Source organism: Callithrix jacchus, chromosome 14 (genome assembly GCF_049354715.1).
Source record: "Callithrix jacchus isolate 240 chromosome 14, calJac240_pri, whole genome shotgun sequence".
Classification (NCBI taxonomy): domain Eukaryota; kingdom Metazoa; phylum Chordata; class Mammalia; order Primates; family Cebidae; genus Callithrix; species Callithrix jacchus.
The window spans coordinates 44,695,605-44,720,758 of record NC_133515.1 but is presented as its reverse complement, the minus strand read 5'-3'; the positions used below and the strand labels follow the sequence as shown (position 1 = coordinate 44,720,758).

The following is a 25,154-nucleotide window of genomic DNA, read 5'->3' as shown; positions in this document are numbered from 1 at the left end:
CCAGCACATTGGGAGGCTGAGGTGGGAGAATCACTTGAGCCCAGGAGTTTGTGAGCAGCCTGGGCAACGTGGCAAAACCCCATCTCTACAAAAAATAGAAAAATTAGCTGGGCACGTTGGTATGCGTCTGTAGTCCCAGCTACTCAGGGAGGCTGAGGCGAGAGAATTGCTGAAGCTGGGGTGGTTCAGGCTGCACTCCAGCCTGGGTGAGAGAGGGAGACTCTTTCTCAAAAAAAAAAAAAAAAAAAATCATCAAAATTAGCAGGTACAAGGAGTGAGAAGTCAAAAATGAGCATGTATTTGTTGCCATCAAATGACTGGAAAAGCAAACCACAAAAGAACAAAATCCAGACTGAGAAACAATCAAAGAGAATGAGGTTGCGTGAGTTCAGATCCAGCTCTGCCACATGCAGGCTGCTGACCTAAGTCATTTAACCTCTCCATTCTCGTTCTCTAACACAGGAGTAATAACATCACATACCTTCCTGGCTGGTTGCAAGATTAAAGGATTAACAATACATGTAAAGCACTTAGAAGAGTGACTGGCACATAACATGGGAAAGGCTGCATAAATTCAATGGTGTGTTATCATGAATGCAGTATGTGTTTATTGAGCACCTATCCTGCACTTAGAATACAAGCATCAGCAGAATCTGAGAGAGCAACTAAGTGAGAGAGACAGAGAGAGAGAAAGACCCAAGCGTCAGCTGTCAGAATGTCATATGTCCTAGTCTGCTATGATCTCTCTGTCCTTTAAGATGTATTCAATTTTTAAAAAATCATTTTAATGAAGCCTACACATCCCAAGCACACCATGTAACTCAGGGAGTCTTAATGTCCCAACATACTCCTGCTTTGTCTTGTCACCTTTTGTCCGTCCTCCCTGTCTTTGCTTCTTTGTACCTTGCCTACTGCGCAGGGTCCCCCATCCCACACAGTGGTGCCCTGCATAGGACTTCACCCAAATGCCACCAAAACAAGGCTGTGAGAAGCAGATTTTGGCATTGTGAGCAATTTCTCTCTCTTTGGCTCATTCCTCTGCCAAATCAACCCCTTTTCCAGTTTCCTTTCTCTACCCAGGAGAGAAATCATGCCACTTCCTTATAATCCATCCATGGCTGTAAAAGGTGATATTTTTTCTCCCTACAACAAGAATAATTACAGTACCAAGATGAAGAGTAGTTGCTACATCTCCTCCCTTTTTCTATCCATAAAATTACAAGTTCCCCTTGCCTTCTTTCTTCATTTTAAAAAACAGAAACACTAACTTCTTGTCACTGAGCTAAGTTGCAGACACTGAGTTAACTGCTTTATTTGAGGTGTCTCATTTAACTTATTTGTAAATTCAACAGATAATTCTTGGGCGCCCACCACATACTAAGTAGTGCTATTCTAAAAACTGGGAATACAATTGTAAGCATGACAAATAAACAAAAGCCTCTGTGGTACATGAGTTCTAGTGTGGAGAGACACATATTAATATCAAGCCATGATGAGATCCTTAACTAAAAATAAAACAGATTGATGGCATGGAGAGACTGCAGCTACTTTACAAGAATCTCCAGGGGAGGCTTCTCTGAGGAGCGATATGAAAATCCATCTATCAGAAGATGGTGTGGGGACGGTACATTCCTGGACAAGGGGACACTGTGTACCCCAAGACAGAAATTTTCTCAGAGTATTTGAGGAACAGAGAGAGCGCAGGCAGGCTGGAGCTCAGGAGGAGGGGCTGTAATAAGAAAGAAGTCCAGAAAGGTGGGCCAAGGCCAGGACACACAAGGCAGAGCTGGCGTTTGTGCTTGCTCTGCTGCTTTATGAAGAACAGATCGTAGGTGAGTCTGAGGGCAGCAGGAGGCCACTTGGGAAGCTACCACGGTGTCCAGAAGCAAGTGCATGGGGGCGTGGGCACAGCGTGGTAGTGGTAGGGATGGAGAAGTCAACAGATTTTAGATATTTAAGTAGTAGCAACAGAACTAGCTGGCAAGTTGAGTAGGGGATGAGTAGGGGAAAGGCAGTAAGGAAGAGAGAGTGACTTCTAGGCAGTGGGGAAGACTACAGGAGGAGCACATTTAGGGTGGGGAAGTCAGGACTCTCTGCCATGGTATTGAGATGGTTTTTAGCCCCCAAATAATGTGAATGTCAAGTGAGCAGTTGGAACTCAGAGGCATCAGGGCTGAAGATGTAAATTCACAAGTCACCAGCACATACAGGTGGGGTTAGATGCGATTCCCACAAAGGAGCAGAGCTGTAGAAGAGAACAAGAGAAGAGGACTGTACCACAAACCTACCAGGTAGCACTGCTTACATCCCCACTCTACACATCAGGAAAACAAGCTTAGGTGGTTTCAGTGACTGGCTCAAGGTCTCAGGAAACAGTAGCACTGGGATTGCACCCAGGCAATCTGCCTCTACAAGCTCTACTCCTAATCACTTGGCCATAGTAGGCAGGTCCACACAACAGTGCTGTTTTGCTTCCTTCATGTGCCACAATTTCTCTGCAGGAAGAAGATGATGATGGTCTGCCTAAGAAAAAGTGGCCAACGGTAGACGCCTCTTATTATGGTGGGAGAGGTGTTGGAGGCATTAAAAGGATGGAGGTAAGAGGAAAGCTTAATGTACACTTATCTATGTACCGACTACTCCCATCCAAGTACCAGCCGGGCACAACCCTACTTAGCCTCTAGAGATCAGGTATGCTCAGGGCGGTATGGCCATAGACCATGCTGACCACTCAGTGTCAGAAACCCAAAGCAAATTGCTGAAAACCTGCTTGAGGTCTGGTGGGGATATGGATTGTAAGGCAGAAAGATGGAGAGATGGGAGGGACAGCCTTTTAACTGTGCACTCCCATGTCTTACCCACCATGAGTCAGAGCAGGTCACACACCGGCTCAAACCTCCTCATGATTTCTTTTCTCACTTAAATAAAATGAGAAGTTCTTACCTGGACCTACAAGGTCTTTCCAAGTGCTGTGCCTGCTGCCTGGACAATCCCTTCCTAAATATCCATCCATGTGGCTCACGCTCTCTGTTCCCTCTATTCCTTCAGTCCTCCCCTTTTCTCTTTTTCCACAGTTTTCCTCTTCTCTGGCCCTCAAAACCCAGAGGAATCCAGGGTTGGGTAGCACTCATATTGCAAGTCATTCACGTATTTGTCATTCTCATTCTTGAGGGGCAGCATATTTTGTCATTTTGTTTCATTGTATTTTATTTATTTTAGGTTCGTTGGGGAGAAAAGGGCTCCACAGAAGAAGGCGCTAAATTAGAAAAGGCAAAGAATGCAAGAGTCAAGATGCCGGAGCAGGAATATGAATTCCCTGAGCCTCGAAATCTCAACAACAATATGCGTCGGCCTTCTTCCCCCCGGAAGTGGTACTCTCCAATCAAGGTGTGTCTCTCTCTACTCAAAGATCCATCTATCATCAGTCCTGATAAAACACTTAAATAGGGAAGAATCAAAATCTTTCCACATGATAAAATCCCAACCCAAAATCCAGCTTATCACAGTGGAACAATTATCTAAAATTATGGACTTGAAAATACAAATAATTACTTTGTCAATTTCCACTTAATCTGGGTTAAAAACTAGGCTTTTAAAAAATCACCATGGTGCTCACTTCGGCAGCATATATACTAAAATTGAAACAATATAGAGAAGATTATCATAACCTCTGGGCAAGGATGACATGCAAATTCATGAAGTGTTCCATATTTTTTTTAATAAATGGGGCCAGGTGGCTCATGCCTGTAATCCCAGCACTTTGGGAGGTTGAGGCAGGTGGATCACAAGGTCAGGAGTTCAAGACCAGCTTGACCAACATAGTGAAATCCCATCTCTACTAAAAATACAAAAATTAGCCAGGTGTGGTGGCACGCACCTGTAATTCCAGCTATTCAGGAGGCTGAGGCAGGAGAATCACTTGAACCCAGGAGGTGGAGGTTGCAGTGAGCTGAGATGATGCCACTGCACTCCAGCCTGGGTGATAGATCACAAAGAAAAAAAAATCACCATGGCAAATTAATGGAATAAGCATGGACTATGAATCAAGTAATTTGGGTAGTAACTGCAGAGAGTGACCATAAATTCCCACAGCATTCACAACTTCACTTAGTAGACAATCCACTATCTAAGAAAAATAGCAGCATTCTCCTTGATGCTAATCTCTACTCCTTTGGCCTTAACATAAGCCCATTCCCTTTTATTTGATCCTCCTGCCAGTGTGTCAGGGCTCACCAGCAAATCTCGTTGGCCACGGATCTAGGACTCACACTTCCTGGTTGTGAGCAAATCTTTTTTCTCCACCATCTCTCTTTCCTTCACACCTCGAGAGCTTAAAATCCTTTGGCTTATTGGGAAGTATAAGCCATAGGAGGCAGTTAATGCTTCCTAAAGGCCTCTTTTTTGTTTGTTTGCTTGTTTGTTTGTTTGCTTGTTTGTTTGTTTTTTGAGACAGGTTCTCACTCTGTCACCCAGGCTGGAAGCGGGTGTTATGATCTCTGCTCACTGCAGCCTCGACCTCCCAGGCTCAAGTCATCCTCCTGGCCTCAGCCCCCTAAGTAGCTAGGACTACAGGCACGCACCACCACACCCAGCTCATTTTTGTTTTTTTTTTATTTTTTTATTTTTTTGAGAGACAGGGTTTCGTCATGTTGCTCAGGCTTGTCTTGCACTCCTGAGCTAAAACAATCTGCCTACGTTGGCCTCCCAAAGTGCTAGGATTACAGGCCTGAGCCACCGTGCCCAGCCTAAGGGCCTCTTTTCTATTCTTCTTGGTGCAAATGGTTTTGAATTGACATGATTCAGTTAACATCCTCACTCTTTAGCCTTGCCCGTAAATATCTGCATTATGCCACTTGTCAGAGAGCACTGGAAAATTACAGCTGAGAAGACTCTAGACATAATCTGTCCCCACTCTCTGATCTACCAATACAGGCAAAGTCCTTGTCCTGCTGAGGTCTGGAACCCAAGGCCCCCAACTCAGGGCTACAGACTCCAGTTTCATGCTGCAAACAAAACTGAGCCAATTCTAACGCCTCAAGTGAAAGACTCAATAGAGCCAGCTCCCGTCACCATCCATACACAGACACAGACACAGCCACAGCCACAGACACAGACACAGCCACAGACACAGACACAGACACACACACAGACACAGACACAGCCACAGACACACACACACACACACACAGCCTTACCCCTCTTCAATGGCAGCAAAGATTATTTTCATCATTTACTGAGTTAATTTGCTAATTTTGGAGCAGCCCTTCTCCTCCAAAATCAAAAGAAGTAGCATTTCAGGCAGTCTAGCGAAACATTACTAGTTTCCTCAGCTGAGCTAGCTCAGGCTCACCTGAATTGTCACGCATTTCTATTTTGGTTTGCCGTGTTTAAAGCAGTGAGATTCTTTTTTTAGGATAAGCCTGCCCCCTGGGGTAATGGCTTGAACTCTGGAAAGATGTGGGCAAAACGCAGCTCGCTTGACTAACAGCTGTTTGCTTCTAATTATTTTCTAATGAAGAACATGCAGTGGCGTGCATGCGTGTACAGACAGGAAGGAGCCAAGTGGATTCTCAGCCATGAAGAAGAAAGGGGATTTTCTGTTATGCCGTCCTCAGGAATCTGTACCTTGTGACTAACACCACATCTTTGGTTACAGCCAGGTTTTTGTTTCTATAATCTTGGACGTTGAGAGAACATTAATTGTATTTGAACACTCTCTATTAAGTGGTGGTTTGGGACTGAATTTGATGAAATAAATAACTACATGGGCTAATACATTAGGCACTCCCAACACTCACTTGGAAATAGCATCAATTCAATGAGTATTTGTTGTGCAACTACTGTGTGCCAGGCACTGTAGGATGTTGCATATACAGAGGATTTCAAACCTAGGTGAGTATCAGAACCACCTGGGAGTGCTTTAAAAAAATACAGATTCCCAGGTCAACTCAGAATCTCACAAAAGTCTCCAAAAGCACCCTGGCTATCACCACTCACCCACTTTTTCCCATCAAGTGAAACTCCCTTTGTTCACATTGCCTCCCTTTTCTAATTTCACTTCCAGACTGACTAAGCAATACGCCTCTATTGCTCCAATTATCACTTCATCCGCAGTCCTGGCTCTTGAGCTTCCTCTCAGTCTCTGTATTAAAGCACTGGCTCTCAAAGGTGGTCCCTGGACCAGCAGCATCAGCATCACCCAAGAACTTGTTAGAAATGCACATTCTTGGCTGGGCGCGGTGGCTCACGCCTGTAATCCCAGCACTATGGGAGGCCGAGGCGGGTGGATCAGAAGGTCAAGAGATCAAGACCATCCTGGTCAACATGGTGAAACCCCGTCTCTACTAAAAATACAAAAAATTAGCTGGGCACGGTGGCACTTGCCTGTAATCCCAGCTACTCAGGAGGCTGAGGCAGGAGAATTGCCTGAACCCAGGAGGCGGAGGTTGCAGTGAGCCGATATTGTGCCATTGCACTCCAGCCTGGGTAACAAGAGTGAAACTCTGTCTCAAAAAAAAAAAAGAAAGAAAGAAATGCACATTCTTGGGCCTTATCCAAGATCTACTAAATCAAAAACTCTGGAAGTGGGGCCCAGCCATCTGAGTGTTAACAAGCTCAGTTAAGAAGTTGTCACCCGCCAGGCACAGTGTCTTATGACCGTAATCCCAGCACTTTGGGAGGCAGAGGCAGGCAGACCACGAAGTAAGGAGTTCGAGATCAGCCTGGTCAACATGGTGAAACACTGTCTCTACTAAAAATACAAAAATTAGCTGGGTGTGGTGGCAGGTGCCTGTAATCTCAGCTGCATGGGAGGCTGAGGCAGGAGAATTGTTTAAACCCAGGAAGGAGGCTGAGGTTGCAGTGAGCCAAGATCACGCCATTGCCTGGGTGACAGGGCAAGACTCTGTCTTAAAACAAAAAAAAAAAAAAAAAAGGTTGTCACCAAAGGTTCCAGCCAGCATTCCATAGGAAGTTCTTGGAGGGCAGGGACTGTGGTGCCTGGACTGTTAAAATAGGCAAAGAGAGCATGATTGCACTGCAGTGATTTTTCAGGCATCTCAGCAAGGAGAGCCACATTAAAGTTCACACTGGTTCCATTTTGACCACAAGCACAACTGCTGAATTAATGTTAAGTAGTTGGGGATCTGAGTGTCTTGAAGTCAGCTAAAAGGCCAGATGGAAATGACCTAGGATGCTGGTGGACTCGCAGAGCTCCTCAGCAGGACTCCCTCATTAGGACGCACAGAGCATGAGTCCTCCGTCTGCCTGGTGCAACAGCTAATGCTAATGCTTACTCAGCTCCTTCTACTGTAGAGGAAATGCATACATAGCCATTGGTGTGATTACTCATGTTTATGAGCCTTCTCTCCACCATATTTGACCCCCTGCAGGCACCAGGTACACTTTGAATCCCCAGTAAACAGTGCTGTACCTGGCTCATCTCTTATTAAAGAGCTGAGGCATGAGCCATAATTATGAAACCACTCCCCGGAGCATCCAGCCAGTCAAAACACACAGACCATTTTGGTACACTCTGTCCAGGAAAGTGACATTCTTCATGCCATCTCTCTGAGGAAAGAAGAGAAAAAGAGGTTGTTTTAGATGCAACAAGGAGAATGGAGGCATAGAAAGAAATTCAAAAGTAATCATATGTGCTCTTTGTCCAGAAATAAGGCAGGCTTGCTTCTGGAATCTCAGGTTTCGTACTATTTTACAAGATGTATAATCCACAATGAGTCCCATGCTAGCCAGAATGCCTAAGGACATTTGCTTGGCCTTGGACAAAACATTTAGCCTTATGTGGTACCATAAACTGTGCTACCCCTTCCTGAACTCTCTCCCTGAACTCGCCATGGTCCTGATAGGAGGCAGAAAGCACACTGGAAAGAATTGAACTAACAGAGGTGTAGGCAGACCTAAGGGAACCCACAGGGATGGTGAGGCACCAGGAGCTGGCAACAGCAAGAGCTATTATATTTAAAAAGCACGTGGGGAAATGGTGTTACTGGGTTCTGGGCACAGCTGCACCCTGCAAAGAGACTACTCAACAGGAACTGTTTCTTTAGTCGACAATCTAAATCCACCCCACCACCTGTTTTTATATGACCTGCAAACAAAGAGTGGTTTTTACATTTGTTAATGGTTATGTAAGTATCTATATAATGTTGCCTCTTGGCCTGAAAATCCGAAAATCCTGACCCTCTGACTCTTTACAGACCAAGCCGAAGGGCAGCTAAGTGATACAGAGGCAGGCTTCCAAGGTGTGGAGAAGGCAGGCAGAGAACGAATGGGGGCTGGCAGATCAGGGAATGAATGGGGGCAGGCGGAGAATGAATGGGGGCTGGCAGATCAGGGAGAGTGACCCATCCACTCGCTGCCTGACTTCTATCTCCACTATGAGCAAGAACAGCTCCACTTCACACCACCTCTCAGCAGGTATTGGAAAGACTCCTGGCTCCCCAGTGAAAGGAGCCAGAATCATATGCTTATTGAATTGCATTGCATTAGACTCATTGGTTCCCATGAAATGGAGTTTTTGAGGAGCAGGTGAGCACATCTGCCAAGCCAACCCAGAGAGAACACATGGAGGGAAGAAGTCCACAGTGGGCTCTTATCCACCCACCATCTCCCCATCTAATTTAAGGCACTGACCACACCGACTACACCTCCCCCCTTCCTCATTCCAGACTCATGATCAGGAAATTTTCCCTGATATTTAGCCTGCATTTTCCTTTGCTTGGTTTTCACCCCTGGATTTACAATGCCCCGTGCTTCTCATAAAATTGGGGCTGACCATTTCAGACAAATGAAGTCATGCCAAGCTATATGGGCAAAATTTTCTTAAAAACCAAAAGATAAAAAAGCACAACAAAACTTACCCTGTGAGTGTGTGTGTGTGTGTGTGTGTGTGTGTGTGTGTGTGTGTACAGAAAGCTCCCAATGTTATCCATTAAATCAATTAACTTATTTCCTTTGAGAGAAAGCCCGGGTCACACGATTTACCATGTTACTTCCTTTTCTGAGACGGCATCTCGCTCTGTCACCAGGCTGGAGTGCAGTGGTGAGATCTCAGCTCACTGCAACCTCCACCTCCCAGGTTCAAGCAATTCTCCTGCCTCAGCCTCCTGAGTAGCTGGGACTACAGGCGCTTGCTCACACCCAGCTAACCCAGCTAATTTTTGTATTTTTTGAGTAGAGACGGGGTTTCCCCAGGTTGGCCAGGAAGTTCTCAATCTCTTGACCTTGCCATCTGCCCACCTCAACCTCCCAAAGTTCTGGGATTACACGCATGAGCCACCATGCCTGGCCTATCATGTATTTCAAAGTATTAAAAGTCAGGTGTCAGTTTATAGTGGCCTTATAAGTTGAACTACTCCCAAAATTCTCAATCTCTATCTTCCAACTGGCTAAGGCAGACAAACCAGAAGAAAAGATTCAACTGCCGCCTGGCAAAAAAACAAAAAACAGGAAACCCACCACAAAAGCTGATGGCCCAGGGTGCTTTTTTTGTTTGTTTGTTTTAGAGGGTCTTGTTTTGTCACCCAGGCTGGAGTGCGGTGGTGCAATCATATAACTCACTGTAGCATCAAACTCCTAAGTTCAGGGGATCCTTCTACCTCACAAGTAGCTGGGAGGTATAAGCCATCACACCCAGCTAATTTATTTATTTTTTGTAAAGATGGGAGTTTCACTATGTTGTCCAAGCTGGTCTCAAGTGATCCTCCTACCTCAGTGCTGGGATTATAGGCATGAGCTACCACGCCTGGCCCTCTACCTCCAGAGTGCTATGAATGCTGGCTGTATAATCATTCCCAGCACAGTCTTACTGTTTAGAAAGAAACCGAAGCCAGCATTTACATAGAACTTCCACTATGCCTTTGTGAATTAGAAGGTATTGTCCAGCCGGGCTCGGTGGCTCAAGCCTGTAATCCCAGCACTTTGGGAGGCCAAAGCGGGCGGATCACGAGATCAAGAAATCGAGACCATCCTGGTCAACATGGTGAAACCCTGTCTCTACTAAAAATAAAAAAATTAGCTGGGCATGGTGGCGCGTACCTGTAATCCCTGCTACTCAGGAGGCTGAGGCAGGAGAATTGCCTGAACCCAGGAGGCAGAGGTTGTGGTGAGCCGAGATGGCGCCATTGCATTCCAGCCTGGGTAACAAGAGCGAAACTCTGTCTCAAAAAAAAAAAAAAAAAGAAGAAGAAGGTATTGTCTGTGGCTAAGATACAGTTCAGGAGCCTGGAACTGATAAATTTCTCATTTTATAGTCAAAATTTGTCAACTTCAAATGAAAGAAAGCTATTCATAAATGTCAGTTAATACAATCTGGCACAGGGCTTGAGGCTCATGGAGAAATCTTTGCCTTGGCTTCACAGAAGCAGTTGTGCATTTTGTCGGGGAGTGAGGACCAGTGTCTTAAATTCATGCTCTGGAGAGGCTTGTGCATGCCGGGCACCCAAGACTGAGATGGATAAAGTGGAGGCAACTGAGAAGGATCCTCCAAGACCTTAGGTGAAGCCCAGAGACTGTTTAGAAGACTCTTCTGTGGCACATCTGGTCCCAAAGGGTTGTTATTAATGAGCACACTGCTACAGTCTTTAAATGACAGACTTCTGCCTACATTCAGAAAAATCAAGGCTCCAAGAGCCTTTGTCATGCAGTGCTTGTTGACTTTTGAGAGTTATTTTTTATGCTCATTTTGGTTGCAAACATTGTTTTTCTAAAGCTTACTTCTTAGATACAAACACTGTTTTTCTAAAACTCTTGCATAAAAACTACTGTTGTAAGAGTAGAAAGAGGTGATAGGTTGTGTTGATTGATTGAGTGATTGATTGACTGATTCACTGCCCAGTTTTCTATGCCACAGACTTTGGGTTCATTTGTGGGACAGCAAGAACTCAGAATGCTGAGGATACACCTGAAACTAGCTAATCTCGCCTTGGCCAGGAGAGCCCAATGACAACAGCTCACCCAGATCAAGCACGCCCTGCAAGTCGGGCAGCGCTTTTCATTCACTAATGCCTTTATTATTGATAACAGTCCTTGAAAGTAGAAACTACTTTTCCGTAGGTAAATAGACACCCAGAGCAGTAGAAACCACAAATGGAAAACCAAGGCACAGAGAGCTTAGGTAACTTGCCCAAACTCACACTGCTAGTAAGATGTTTCATGGTTCATTTTATTGACTGCACTGCAACCATTTGGGCTAGCAATAAAATTTGTCATTAATCAATAGGAGAGAGGAGAGAGACTCTGGAGATGACAAGCCAATCAGGAAACTATTCACGGAATGAGTGACAGATGATGAGGGCCTGGGCCCAGGCAGGAGCTATGGAGGTGGTGGGTCAGGGGTGGATGGGAAGAGGTGGCAGCAGAGCTGCTGCAGAGAGAACATCCATGAGACACGGTTGGTGTTGGACATGAGCAGGTGGCAGAGAGAAGGGAGGTTAGAATGATTCCTGATACCCAGCATGCCCATCAGGGTAGACGGCGGTGCCATGAATCAAGGCAGGGTGTGCAAAAGGTGGAGCAGGTATGGGGAGAGGAGTTAGTTCAGTTTGTGATGTTTGAGTTTTCAATACCTGTGATACATCCACATTACAATTAAGATTCAATAGGTAAATGGATACCCAGATCTGGAGCTCAAGAGAGGACTGGGCTGAGGATAGAATTTGTGAGTCGCCAGCAGATAGGTGGAAGTTGGACCCCTGAGACGAGATGAGAGCACTCAGCTGAGCGATGAGAATAGAGGTGCCAAATAAAGACCACCATGTCACGTGCAGGCAGATGGAGAAGGAGCAGGAAGCTGAGAAGGACTCAGCAGAGAGGTCAGAGGGAGCAGGTGGAGGCTGGTGGCACAGAAGCCGAGGGAGAGTGTGCAGAGGGGAGGCCCAGCACAGGAATCTCCCCAGAGAACCAAGTAAAATGAGTGTTAAGGCATTTGGCAGTCAGGATGCTATGGGTGGCCTTAGCACGAGCAATTTGGGTGGCATGATTGGGGAAGAAGGGATAAAACTGTGGCTTGGGGGTAAGAGGAAAATAGTCTTGGAGGAGCACAGAATAGAAGATGGGAAGATGCTTGCTTACAGAGTTCAAATTATTGGATTCCTACACTCTGTATTACACTCTTTTCCATCTTTCTGCAGAGCCTCCCAAATGATCATTTTAATGACTTTACTATGATTGTAGGTTAACATTTAATGAATACCTTCTATGAGACAAGTACCTAACTTCAATATTTAGTCTTACAGCAAGTCTCTAGAGTAGACAGTGTTATTTATCTCTACTTTAAAGATGAGAAAAGTAAGGCTCAGGGAGATGACACAACTCATCCAACCTGTAGAGTTGGTGAAAAGGAGACCCCGAATACAAACTGGGGCAGCCTGGCTTCGGTCACTTGGTGCTTAAACACTACACCATAGGGTGATCTGTTGCCACAAGGAAACATCATTTACTATTCATTCTCCTGGTATTACACATCTAGGTGGTTTCTGCTCTTTTGCTATGCATGTCACTTTAAATTTCTGCTGTGTTAATAAATGCATTTCTTCAACAGCCAAGTGTTCTTTCAGCCCCATCTCATTGCACTTTTGTCACAGAGTTGACTGATTAGCACACACAGCTCTGTGGGTGGCTGATTTACAAAGCTAAATGCTGGGAGCCCTCCCCCTCTGAAAAAAAGGGTAAAGAAAAAAGAGGCATGCATCCAGGAAACCCACCTGGTTATATCCTAAAATATAAATGCTTATCCAAAAGAACCTTAAAGGAAAACATAGAGCTGATGATTGAAACGGCTTAATACAGAAAACTATCCTGCACGCAGCAGCAGTTCTATCCAGCATTCTAAAATCATTTCAAAATATTTTTCAAGGCTTTTGTAAATTCCTTGCCAAAATAGATGAGAAACACTACACTTGGCAAGACAAAGTTTAACCCACAAAAACTCAAACAACAGTTCATAAAGATTAAAGAGCGTAATTTTATACGTGTATGTAACCCACCAGAAAATTTCAGAACATGAAATCTTTGAGATAATTCTTAAATTAACACTGCCCCTATATAAATGCTTTGTGTCCAGAAACTTGAACTCTTTAGACTTCTCCAGCCTTCCCAGCACTGTCATTCAAAGAACTCCGTAAGATTAGGATTTTCAAACGTTCCTAAGGCTTGAATAGGAAATACATTTTACATTTTGGCTCAGTTTATGCCCACACATCTGTGCACACATGGTCGTACACACACCCAGACACATTTAACTGAAATAAATTTTTCACAATATCCTCGCCATGTGCAGTTAATATTTTCTCTTCTATTTCTTAAACATTCTGCTCCTATACAAAATTGATTTCATGAGGGCTTAAAGGGTTGCAACCTACAGCTGAGAAACCCTAAGTTCTAACGGATCTAAATTAAAGCATTCTCGCCAGAAGATCTGCATGAGGAAGAATCCGGAGTTGGTGTAATAGAAAGCATATGCTATTTGGAATTAGACAGACCTGGGTTCCAAACTCAACTCTCTGGTTTATAAACTGTCTGCCTTTGGGCAAGTTACTTGATCTCTCTGACCCTCCCTTTCCTCTCCACAGCCCTCTGGGACTGCTGGGACAATTCACTTAGGAGACACTCATGGAAGCACCTACCACTTAGGAACATTCATTCATCTGACAAATACATATTGAGCAGGGGATGTTGTCCTAAGGGCTAGGCAGACAGAAGTGAACAAAACCATCAATACCACTGCTTTCATGGAACTGGCATTCCAGGGGCACAGACAGACAATCAGCAAATTAACATAGAATATATCAGGGAGTGAGAAGGACTGTGTTAGTTTCCTCTTGTTGCAGTAATGAATTACCACAAACTTAAAAGTTTAATCAACACAAATCTATTATCTTACAGTTCCAGATGTCATAAGCCCAAAACGGGTCTCACTGGACTAAAATCAAGGTGTTGGCAGAGCTGTTTTCCTTTTGGGGAGTCTAGAGGAGAATTTATTTCTTGTCTTTTATAGATGCTGGAGGCTGCCCACACCCACTGGTTTATGGCCACCCTCAATCTTCAAAGCCAGCGACATTGGGTTGAGTCCTTCTCACACCCAGTCACTGTGACTCTGCTTCTGTCCGCACATCTCCTCCTCTACATCTGACTCACCTGCCAAAAACCACCACGGGTCCTCTAGGAAGGACCCATGTCTTTAGATTGAGCCCACTGGATAATTCAGGATACTCTCCCCATCTTAAGATGCTTAATCACATCTGCAAAGTACTTTCTGCCATGTAAGGTAACATAGTCACAGGTTCCAGGGAATATAAATAAAAGTCACCTATAGAGGTGTTCTTTATCATCAGCTGTGAAAGCCTTGGCACTGACATACTTACTCTTCTCCATTTTAGCCAATTACACACAACCCCAAAGGGTTTGTGGTTTTTTGTCCTCTGTAATGCTTGGTAATTCATCTTTCAAGCCCAGGCTTCTGAGCAAGTTATAGCTACTGAGTGAGCCTAGCAGACAGCCAGGGATGTGCATTCCAGGGGCCTTTCATTGGTCTTGCCCTGTTGACATTATGTTCAGTAATTTTCCAGAATTTGTCATTAGTGTCTTCATTAATGAGCTCTGGGTACCAAGTGGGAAGAAAAAACTTTAGTGGAACTAGGAAAGATTGACTTGTGGTGTGAGGATATTCCCAGAAATGTGATAAGGACAGAAGCCCAGATCTTGAATGAAGTTATGTTTGCAAATGTGGGGCTGCCCTCGGACCTCAGGGTGTGTCCTTCACAAACATCAGAGCCTTCTGTGTGTGTGTCTCTTCTTCTCCTCCATTCACAAAGCTCCAGTTTTGAACTAAGGGACTGCAGAGTCACTAATCCCATCACTACCATATTTGCAATGTTGTGTTGTTCGCCTGACTAAAGCGGCACAGGAAGTTCTGTGTGCCTATGGGGCGGCGCGGGGGGTAGCCCTAGGTCTGCTTTCAATATGTAATCTTGGTGCATTTGTTTTATTTCAGGGAAAACTCGATGCCTTGTGGGTTCTACTGAGGAAAGGATATGATCGTGTTTCTGTGATGCGTCCACAGCCAGGAGACACGGTAGGACTGGTTAATTCATTAATGGTGTCTATCGGTCTCTCTGTGTCTCTTTCTCTCTTTCTCTCTCCCTCTGTCTTTCTCTCTCCCTCTTTGTAGAGCTAGAATAACTTTGGATTCTAAAACAGAGTTAGAATAACTCCAGATATACAAATTCAGCTATTATTTTATGTTGCTACAAATCAGATACCAATTTTCAAAATGTTGGTTATTACAAGATCTTAAGTTTTGATTTGCTTTTCTGAAAAGGATTTTGACATAAATATGATGGGTTTAACTTTGTAGAATTTGAGCTTCTCAATTTATAGGCACAGTGAGAGAATAAAGCAGGACTGGCCCCTACATGGGGCCGTTTCAGTGGGGAACTTTGCTGGCCATCAGCCACACAAGCCAGTGGTGCAGAACAGAGTGCCAGCACTGCAAGGACAGGGTGAGGGCAAGGAAGGGGCCATGGAAAACACCTACCATTTCCCAGCAGGTGTTGGGCCCAGCTGGCCCAGGACCACAGAGGGATCTTTCACCCCAGGTGAGGATTTGTCTAGGCACCATCAAGGCTAAACTTGGAATATCTCTAGCCAGCAGAGACCTTAGAAACCATCCGGCGCACGGCTTCATTTTGTAAATGAGGAAAGAAAAACAAACAAAAACAGAAAAATCACCTAATTGCATTCTCCAAAAGACAAGAGACATTGAAAAGCTTGTTCTGGTTCAGATGTAAGTAACAAGTAACAGTGGAAACAACCTCAGTTCTGCTGAAATAACACTATCGCTACTTGTTTATGTAAGAACTAGTCTCTCTTCCACAAGTTTTACAGACCAAAACTTGGGACCAAGTTCTCCCTCAACTACCAGCAACCTGCATCTTCCAGCCACTTATTTGGGAATCAGGCACATTAATCCAAAAGCAAAATAAAAGTATCGCATTTAGAACTGTTTCCAAATCAAGCAGACTTGGGCTTGAACCACCCTTCCTTCCTGGCTGGAAAACTCCAGGCAAATTACCTGACCTCTCTGAACTTCATCCTTATAAAGTAGATGGCACGGACCACTTCCTACTGTGACTGGTTGGAGAAGGTAATGTTTGTAAAGCATTTGGCCCACCACTGAACACATGAAAATGCTCGATCAGGCCAGGTGTGATAGTTCATACCTGCAATCCCAGCACTTTGGGAGGCCAAGGCAGATAGGTCACTTGAGGTCGGGAGTTCAAGACCAGCTGGCCAATGTGGGGAAACCACATCTCTACTAAAAATACAAAAATTAGCCAGATGTGGTGGCACATGCCTGTAATCCAGGCTACTCATGAGGCTGAGGCAGGAGAATTGCTTGAGCCAGGGAGGTGGACGTTGCAGTGAGCCAAGATTACACCAGTGCACTCCAGCCTGGGCAACAGAACGAGACTCTGTCTCAAAAAATAAAAAATAAAAATTGTATTTAAAAAAGAAATGTTCCATTGATGGCAGATATCCTTATGGTTATTTGCTGTGTGCTGTTCTGCTCTCTGAGGATGGTTGATGCAGAACTTCGAGCCGTATTGCAGTTGGTATGTGTGCTCTGCTGACTCTCCAGCATGACACAGCTAACATTAGAGCAGAGCCCGATAGACAGGCCCTGCCACCCTTCCCTCACACCTGGTGACAGTGGGTGGTTTGTGGCTGAGGAGGTTTGGTCTAAAGTTTCATAGGTTATGTGAGCCACTGCCCAATTAGCTGTTCCTGTTGTGACTAGGACGGCAGGCAAGTAAAAACGTGAAACTAACTCATATAAATGCTGGGTTGACTTGGCCCTCATCGCAGATGAAATTTGAGCTTTTGTCTGTGACAGTCAACAAGACCAAATTTTTATACCAAATTTTAAATTAAAACTCTACAGTTAGGAGAAATGAACATAGACCATAAATTTAGTACTCGGGGAGGTGTCTGGTCTTATAAAATATATATCTGCTTTCTATGGGAAATGAAGAAATCTTTTTAGCATGCATGAGACTCCTCTAACAGATTAAGAAAAAAATAAAATAAGATACCTAAACTAAGGTTCAGCAGTACTATTTTTTGTGATAGAACCTGCTGATACAGTGCATGATCCCATTTTATCTTTCAGAGCAATTGAAAAACATCTCCACTAAAATATGTTAACATTCCATTTTCCATGGACCAGTTTGCCAGAAACAAATTCATAAACTGGGTCAACCTAAGAAGTGAGAGGGTTATAGGAAAGAGGCTGGACAGAAAGAAATATTATCATTTATAAGACAGAAGAATCAATGCCGTTTGGGAGCAAAAGTCTGGTCACGTAAAGCCAAGAGCAATGGAATGAAAATAAATGGAACTTCCTCTAAATTGAATCTTTTATTTACCAATTCTGAATGAAAGTTTGTTTTAACAGCTGAAGATGTTCATGTGAGAAACATTTTTGAGAAACACAATGCCACCTTGAACTTTTATTCTCTAGCCATGCAAAATAATAAATTTGCAATACAAGAAGCTTAAGAATTTGGATACATTTGAACATACTGTCATCACTGTCACAAATTATAATTATCCAGTTTACTTTTAAGTACCCTTTGTTTGTGGAAGTCTCGCTAAAGTGATAAGATACATGAGAGAAATAGATGCTGAAAATTGCATCCTTGTTGCTATGGCAACAGCCACATGATGTACACATGGAGTTACACAAGAAAAGTCACAGATGAAGTAAGAACCAGAATTCAGAGCTGCCTATGGCTACTCCGGAAAGAATTCCAAGGGAAGGGTGGGGGGCAATATTGTAGCTTTGTCTACATGCTTCTTCTATTTTGTTTTGCATAACCTTAGGAGACTCACCAGAGACCTGCATTGCTTGCATGGTGGTGAGTCTGCAGGAATTCTTCAGCACTGATTTATGGAGCTAACCACATTTTCCATAAACTCAAAATGACTCCATCCAGGCATGTGCTCATGAACAAGAGTCACAGGTTCTGAATTTTTCCTTTAAAACAAAACAAAAACAAAAATCACCTAATTGCATTCTCGGTTACATTCTAAGTTGCTTCAAACACATGTTGACCTCACAGAAACCTGGCAAATTTTCCTCCTCAGTTCCTGTCTCCTTCATGCTCCCCCCAGCTACTCCACCCCAGCCCTCTAGATGCAGACACAAGCCCACCAACAGAGCCTCTGAGGCTGCTGAAAGGCCTCCAGCCCCAGCACAGAGCAGGGGTTCAGGGAGCCAGAGCCCAGAGTCACTGCCCTTCCCAGGGATTGGCACCCACATCCTCAGAGCCATCCAAGCCCCAGGTCAGGGATGGCAGCAGGGAGCATGAATGATTTCCATCTGCCATCACCCATCTCCCTCTTTCTGCCTGTGGTGGGTTCATGGTCCTTGGAGCCCACCAGGAAGTGCTTGGGCCATCACAAAAGAGAAAGTGCCAAAGGAAACCACCTAAATAGCAAAGCAGCAGCACATCTGATTCTAAGACTTTTAAAGTTTACTAAGCATGTGGTGTCCCCTGCTCCCAATATATAGCCACCACAGTGCTCCTTGTAAAACCAAACCTCAACACACCATGCCTCCACTTCAGACTTGCAAAAACTGTTGGAAAACCCAGAATCCTTAGCTTGATTTAGAAAGGCATGCCTTTCCATATCATCCGCTGCTTACCCCAGATTCCCTCATCACCTCCAAATAGGCTCTGAGCATGTGGAATTAATTGCTGGCCATGCCCTAAACATGCCAGGACATTTCTGTACCTTTGCTAGATTTCTCTGCTTGGAATGCCTTTCCCATCCTCTCTACCAAGTGAATGTATTTTTTTATTATTACTGAGGTAGAACAATTTTTTTAAGTTTATTTTCTCATTTGTCAATTGGTTTGACTTGTCTCATTTTTCCACTGGATATTTTAGTGTTGGTTTCACATGGTCATTTAATTAACCCATCTTCATTCATACATTAATGAAATGTTTTGAAAGTCTACTATGTGTCTGATCCTGTGCTTGCATGGTACTTATGTGGTACTTATTAATGCTTATGACATTTAAAGTCTAACCATGTAACATATATCCAAAGTCTTTTCTAGTTTGCCATTTACCTTTTAACTTTTTTAAAATGCATTGAAGTTATCTATAATTTTATAGTCAAATCTACAAGTATTTATGATTTCTGCCTTTGGTCTCCCCTACTTCAAGAGAACATAAATTTTCACAAAAATTTTCTTCTAGCCTCTCTGTCTGCTGTTGATGGTAATGTGAATTTGTCACCTTTTCTGCATCTTCCTGAGTATATTAGTGCAGGTTTGGGAAAGGCTCCTTTGGAAGCTATGGGCCATATGTTGTATTAAACCATAAATACTAGAAAATTACCTTAAATGCCTTGAAGTGGATGTATTAATAGAAAGTGACTTAGATTTACTCTGGGCCATCCCAATGAAGAGAGCTAGCCCACAGGTAGAAACAAAAGTGAAACAAATTTCATCAGGAAGAATTGGAGGATGCAAGTTTCAACAACGCAGCAGGCTGCCTCAGAGACTAATGTTCCAGGTAACAGATGTTACCAAATACGGATAAAACGGATTAACCACTAGGCCAGGACATAGTAGGGGGTTCCTGTAGCAGATCAATGGTTCTCAAACTTATGCCTCAGAATCACCTAGAAGGTTTGTTAAAGCACAGCTTGCTGAACCCATGCTTAGAGTTTCCGATTCAGAAGTTCTGGGGTAGAGCCTGGGAATTCACATTTCTGACAAACTCCCAGATGACGCTGCTGCTGCTGGTCTGGGGATTATACATTGATAACCAGTAAAATAAAGAACCAGACAAACTTCAGAGTACCTCTCACCCTGAGAGTTTGGGGTTCTAAGCAATATTTCTATACTGATTTGACCACTAAGCCATCCCTTTTCTATATTTCTCCATAAAACACCTACTGACACAAATGGGGAATAACTAGGCTACCTTAAATCTAAATATTAAGCCTCATTGAGTTGTAAAGAAATCCTTCCCATCTTCAGACGTTCTGTTCCTACATTACGAATTCCAAACACAGAAAGGTAAAGGAATTCAGAGATCAGAGCATGGACTCCACTGGTTTTCCATCTGCTTGCACGTTGTTATCACCTGGGGAGCTTTCAAGGTCCCACCCCAAAGGTTCTGTTTAATTGCACTGAAATGAAGTCTGGGCACTGGAATCATAAAGGCTCCCCAGATGATTGTAATAGGCATCCAAGATTGAGAAGCAGTGAGCTGGTCCAACTTCCTCTTTTTCACTCAGGGCAGCATATTCTCTTTCCTTCTTGAAACAGTTTAAAGGCAACTCTCCACATTCCTTCAGGAACCCTAAGAGTAAGATAGGCTGATCACAGTCTTCACGTGCTCTTAACAGTCCCTTTCCTATCAGGAAGATGGTGAACCTAGACTGAGGCTGACATGTCATTGTTACTGCTTAAGTAAAGAAGATGGAAAAGAGAAAATAGAACTCAGCCTCATATGTCTTTTCTGGATGGAATTTAATCAATCTACCCACCACCCTGAATCCTCCCCAGTCACTTTTACCCCAATTCAGACTCCACCCCACTTCACGTGCTCCTGGAGAACCCACTGGGTTTGGATGTCATCTGTTTTCAGATCTGGCATCAGGAGGCTGGTACATTCCATTACTATCTGCAAGAACAAAATACTAAAGCTCACTCAGAACTTGTTTTGCAAGCCTGGGTCTCTTTGCAACCAGAAAAGACCCAAGGAAACACACACGTAAATGTACATAAACAATGTTTGAAACTCATCCGAAGTAAAGCCTGAGAGATTGTGAAATCCTTCCCAGCTGTTTCCAATAAGGGGCGTGAGGCCAGTCACATGGGCACCAAGTCTCCCTCCTGTCGCAGAGGCAAGAACAGCCTGTGCAGGTTATCCCCCTGGAGAGGGATCGTCCTCTGCCTGCTCCTTCTAAAGCAGATGAGCCTCCAGTAGCATAAGCAGGCCTCAGAGAAAATGTCTGCATTCTTGCTTTCTCTCTCCTCTCTTCTTTCTCCACATTTCCTGCGTTCCCTCTTTCTTCTCACCCCTTTCCTGTTTTTCTTTTCCCTGTTCATTGCCAATTTCTAAGGTCTGTCTTGGTTGCTTTCCCTCAGCAAAGACCAATTGCACTCCCACTAAGAATCCATTTCTGGGCTGGGCACTAGGGATATCCAATGGACAAGGACTAAATTCCAGCTTCCAGGAGTTCATGTATGTATGTATGGTGTGCAAGAGAAGAGAGTGTCACCCATTGTATGAAGTGCAAATGCTTACGGAAGCACAAACCCACTCAAGATAACTTAGGGTAATGATAATCTCCATTTCAAAGAACAGAAGTTGAGGCTCAGGGAAAATTATTAACTTTTCCAAGGACACACAGCTGGTAAAGAGGTCTGGGGCTTGAATTCAGGATGTTCAGACTTGAAAGTCAATACGAGAGTTTCCTGAACTCCTTAATGCACTTGTTAGACATCTTCTAGGAGTCAGTGGGCACTGTGTTAGTGCTTGGTATACAAGATGAATGAATGAGCCCTGTCCCTGCCCTTGAGGAACAGGGACAAACAGGAAGCCCGCAAGCACTGCCTGGTGTGAAAGGCTCTGTGAGGGGCTTCACCCAGGAAGGGCATCTCACCAGCCTTGGAGTCTAAATGGCTTCTTGAATGGACATTTAAGCTGAGACAAAAGGAGGGAATGGAGTTTGGGGAGAGTATCCTAGTGATGGGGAAGCTTGAGTACAGATCTGCAGGTGAGACTATGGCTCCTTCAGGGAGACACAAGGAACAGGGTACAGAGGAGGACAGAGTGGAAGGCAGTGGGAAGAGGGACTGTGTTGAAGAGGCACCTGAGATGCCAGCCACTGGTGTCTGGTCTACCAGCCTAAGGAGGCTGGACTCCACCCTTAGGACAGTGGAGCTTACTGCAAAAGTTTTAAGCAGAGGTGTGATCAGATGTGGGTTTTACTGGCTGCAGTGTGGATGCAGTGGCAGTGAGAGAGGCTGGCCACCTGAAGCACAGAGTGGTGAGCAAGGAAGACAGCCTAGATTCATGAGATGTTGAGCAAATAATCACAGATTTGGTAACTGCCTGGGTGTGAGGATGGGAGGGTAGAAGGTGTGGGGAAGGACCTCCAGGATTTGGCCAAGTGACAGAGCTGACTGTGCTGCCATTCTCCAGGATGAGGAGAGCTTTGGGAGGGAAGATGAGGACCTCACATTGTAACTTGTGGAGTTGGTGGCGCCTGTGGGACATCCAAGCAAAAAGGACCCCCAGCAGGTCAGGACCAGGGTGAAGCATGCAGGCATCCAGGACAGGCACTCTACGGGTTGTTCACTGTCAGGGTTGTGTGACAGCAGAGACCCGAGAGTACATGCCTCCTTAAATTTTGTGCCCTAGACACCTCGCGTGCTTCACCCTAGTCTTAACCTGTTCAGGGGGCAGTTTTGCTCCAGTGAGAGTTCTGGGCTGGGGGCAAAGATTTGAGAGTCATTGGCCGTGGCAGTTGAGACCAATGTGAATAGAGGGGATACCAGGGAGAGAGGTAGAGAGAAGAGAAATAAGCACTGAACCCTGAGAGTCACATCCTTTAAGTCAGGGTAGAGAAAAGAAACAGAGCAAGAAGGAGACTAAGAATGACCAGCCAAGAGAAAGAGAAGTCACAACAGGAAAGTCTGGGATCATGGAAGCCAAGGGAAGATAATACATTATGGAGGAGGGTGGGGTGTCAAATGATGGGAAATTAAGATGCAAACTGAGAGCAATCCTCTAATAAGATTAGCAGTAAGGAAGTTATGATGCCCTTAGTGACCTGAGCTCTGAGGGACAATGGGGATGAGCGTGAAGTTTAACAGACAATGGGAGGGAGAGCCAAGGCAGTAGCTGGAGGAGATCCTAGAGTTGGAAAGCGTTCTTTGTCTTAGTAAGACTTGAGCATGATTAAGTGTGTATGGCAGAGACCCAGTAGAGGAAGGGGTTGAAGACAAGAACTCACTGTTAGACTCCAGGAGCCCTTAGGAGAAGGGGTTGGAGGGCTTAGGAGGAAGTGCCAGTCCATTAGTGACATGGGTTGCAGAGCCCAGGTATGAGTGAGGGGCAGGAAGTGAGGGCATCCCTATGGGATGTGATGGGCTCTGTTCTCCCTGCAGTGCTGCTGCAGGAGTGGGGCAGCTGGAACTGGAGCTCCTGGAAACAGCCACACCTTGGGAATCCCATTGCTCCTGTGCTGACAGCACTTCTTCACATTCCAGAGTAAATGTCTCAGGATTAAATAAAATGATAGGCATAAGTAATTTGAAAAGATGGGAGTTTATTTTCTTCCCTTCCTTCCCCCTGAAAACTGCCATTGATTTCAGAGAATTTTAGTTACCTCTTAACCTATAGAAAAAAGCTTTTTTTCAGAATTCTTTTATGTTCAAACCAGGAATGACCAAAAGAATCAAGTTATCTACATATTGAAGTCTTACATGAAAGTTGCTTTTCTTGCACAATAAACCATTAAGTTTATATTGGTTTTTTTACATTGAGTAAATGGACATCTTCAGAATTCCTATCTGGCACCAAGTGTAAGGTCCCAACAGATTAGAAGGAAAGTCTCCTGACCTTTTATAAATTTTTGTAAGAAATGGATCATTTTAAGAAAAAGGAAGAAAAATAAGCAAATTATAGGAAATGTTCCTAGAGGGTGTGATTTATTCTGGCACAGCATCTTCCCTGGATGTTTGAATTCTCTGTAGTATTCATTCAGTTCTCACCCTTGGAAGCCTCTCCTTTGCTGTCTCATTGGAGGAGGACATGAGTACTTAGAATTATTGGCTTAATTCACTGAATTTAAGGAGGAAAAGGTTCAAAACACTCCCTGTCCATAGCAAAAACAAACTGTGCCCAAAACCTGAAAAGTTAACTTTTTTCAGAGATGTTAAACCCAAAGTTGATGCTACAAAATATACCGTCTTGGGATTTTTTTTTTTTTTTTTTTGCACCAACTTTCTTCTCCCATGGTAGGAAGCATCTCTGAGGAAATACACATGAAAGTAATTGCTGTGGTTATCTTCCTCTCCCTCTCTTCTCCCCCGCCTTCGAGTCCCCGCAATCTGATCCCTTTTTCCACAAGCATTACATGCTCACATTCACACACATTCCTCCTCCTCCTTATCACGATCACCATCATCATCATCATCATCATTTTGTAGCTTCTTTCAACATGTAGGTCTTTCAATTCAGATTGTCTCATCGCCCAAACAGCTGCAACAACAGAAGTTTAAGTCCTGAAATCAGGTTGTAAATAGCAAACAGAGGAAAAATAAATGCTAAGCTGAACAAGACAGGGATGAGAATAAGGCAACCCTGTTCAAATTCTCTGACCTCATTTTTTCCCTTCCAAACAAAATCAGGGAGGTAGGGCTTAGCTCTAGGGTCAGAATTTTACCCAAGTGTATAATATTTGAGGTTTGCTACTTTGTCCAAGCATGATGTTCATGTCTAGCCACTTGGCTTCTGTGGGCCTGCTCCTCCAGCTGATGGTACCGGAAAAAATCATCTCAGGGGACATTTGGCATCTCGGCGATAGGCCTCAATTAAGAATCATTAGAACCCAGGCTGGTGGGAAGTTCTGTCCTGGCAGGAAACTACTGGGTTAGATTACAGACGGCAAAATCTGACCTAGGAGATGGGCTTTTGAACATTATGGGAAAAAGCCAGCCTGCTATAAAACTTCCACACACACCCATCTTTATTTGGCATCTCCATGACCACCCCAACTCAACCTGACCCTCAGTCTTGGAGATGGACTGGCAGTTCCTCGTAATCGCAGACCCTGCATTTTAGAGGCACCAAAGTGGAGGTCTGGAAAGTGGTCTGGAGAGATTCCCAAGCCCTCCCGGGTCCATTATCTTATCTGTTCCCCATCACCTCCTTACTTTATTCTCCTTTTGATGTAAGAAAGATGAGACTCAGATAAGTTCCCTGCTCTTTTCAAGGTCACAAAGAGTGTTGGTGGAAGTGACGAGACTGGAAACCCACCAGCTCGACAGTGCCTGGCTCTCCTTGAGTCCTCAGCCCAGGCCAGGAGAGGAGGATAAGCAT

The 25,154-nt window shown here is 44.3% G+C and overlaps 1 protein-coding gene and 1 non-coding gene across 6 annotated transcripts in view; both read left to right on the top strand.

Annotated features, from left to right (window-relative positions):
- The window catches only part of ANTXR1 (ANTXR cell adhesion molecule 1), a 268,675-nt gene that overhangs the window by 198,393 nt on the left and 45,128 nt on the right, over positions 1–25,154 (top strand). For 2 of the 5 annotated variants that reach the window (XM_078349163.1, XM_035272390.3), the window contains 4 exons: positions 2,502–2,597; positions 3,220–3,387; positions 15,011–15,091; positions 17,189–19,283. In XM_078349163.1, coding sequence (XP_078205289.1) covers positions 2,502–2,597; positions 3,220–3,387; positions 15,011–15,091; positions 17,189–17,197 — 354 coding nt within the window. In that variant the 3' untranslated portion in view covers positions 17,198–19,283. Of the gene's footprint in view, positions 1–2,501; positions 2,598–3,219; positions 3,388–15,010; positions 15,092–15,566; positions 15,744–17,188; positions 19,284–25,154 lie in introns of those variants that run through there. The other 3 variants (XM_054244875.2, XM_035272389.3, XM_054244876.2) reach the window with 2 other exon arrangements.
- On the top strand, positions 3,609–3,715 carry LOC118147515 (U6 spliceosomal RNA). The gene has a single exon (XR_004733971.1). It is a non-coding gene; the product is annotated as a U6 spliceosomal RNA (small nuclear RNA).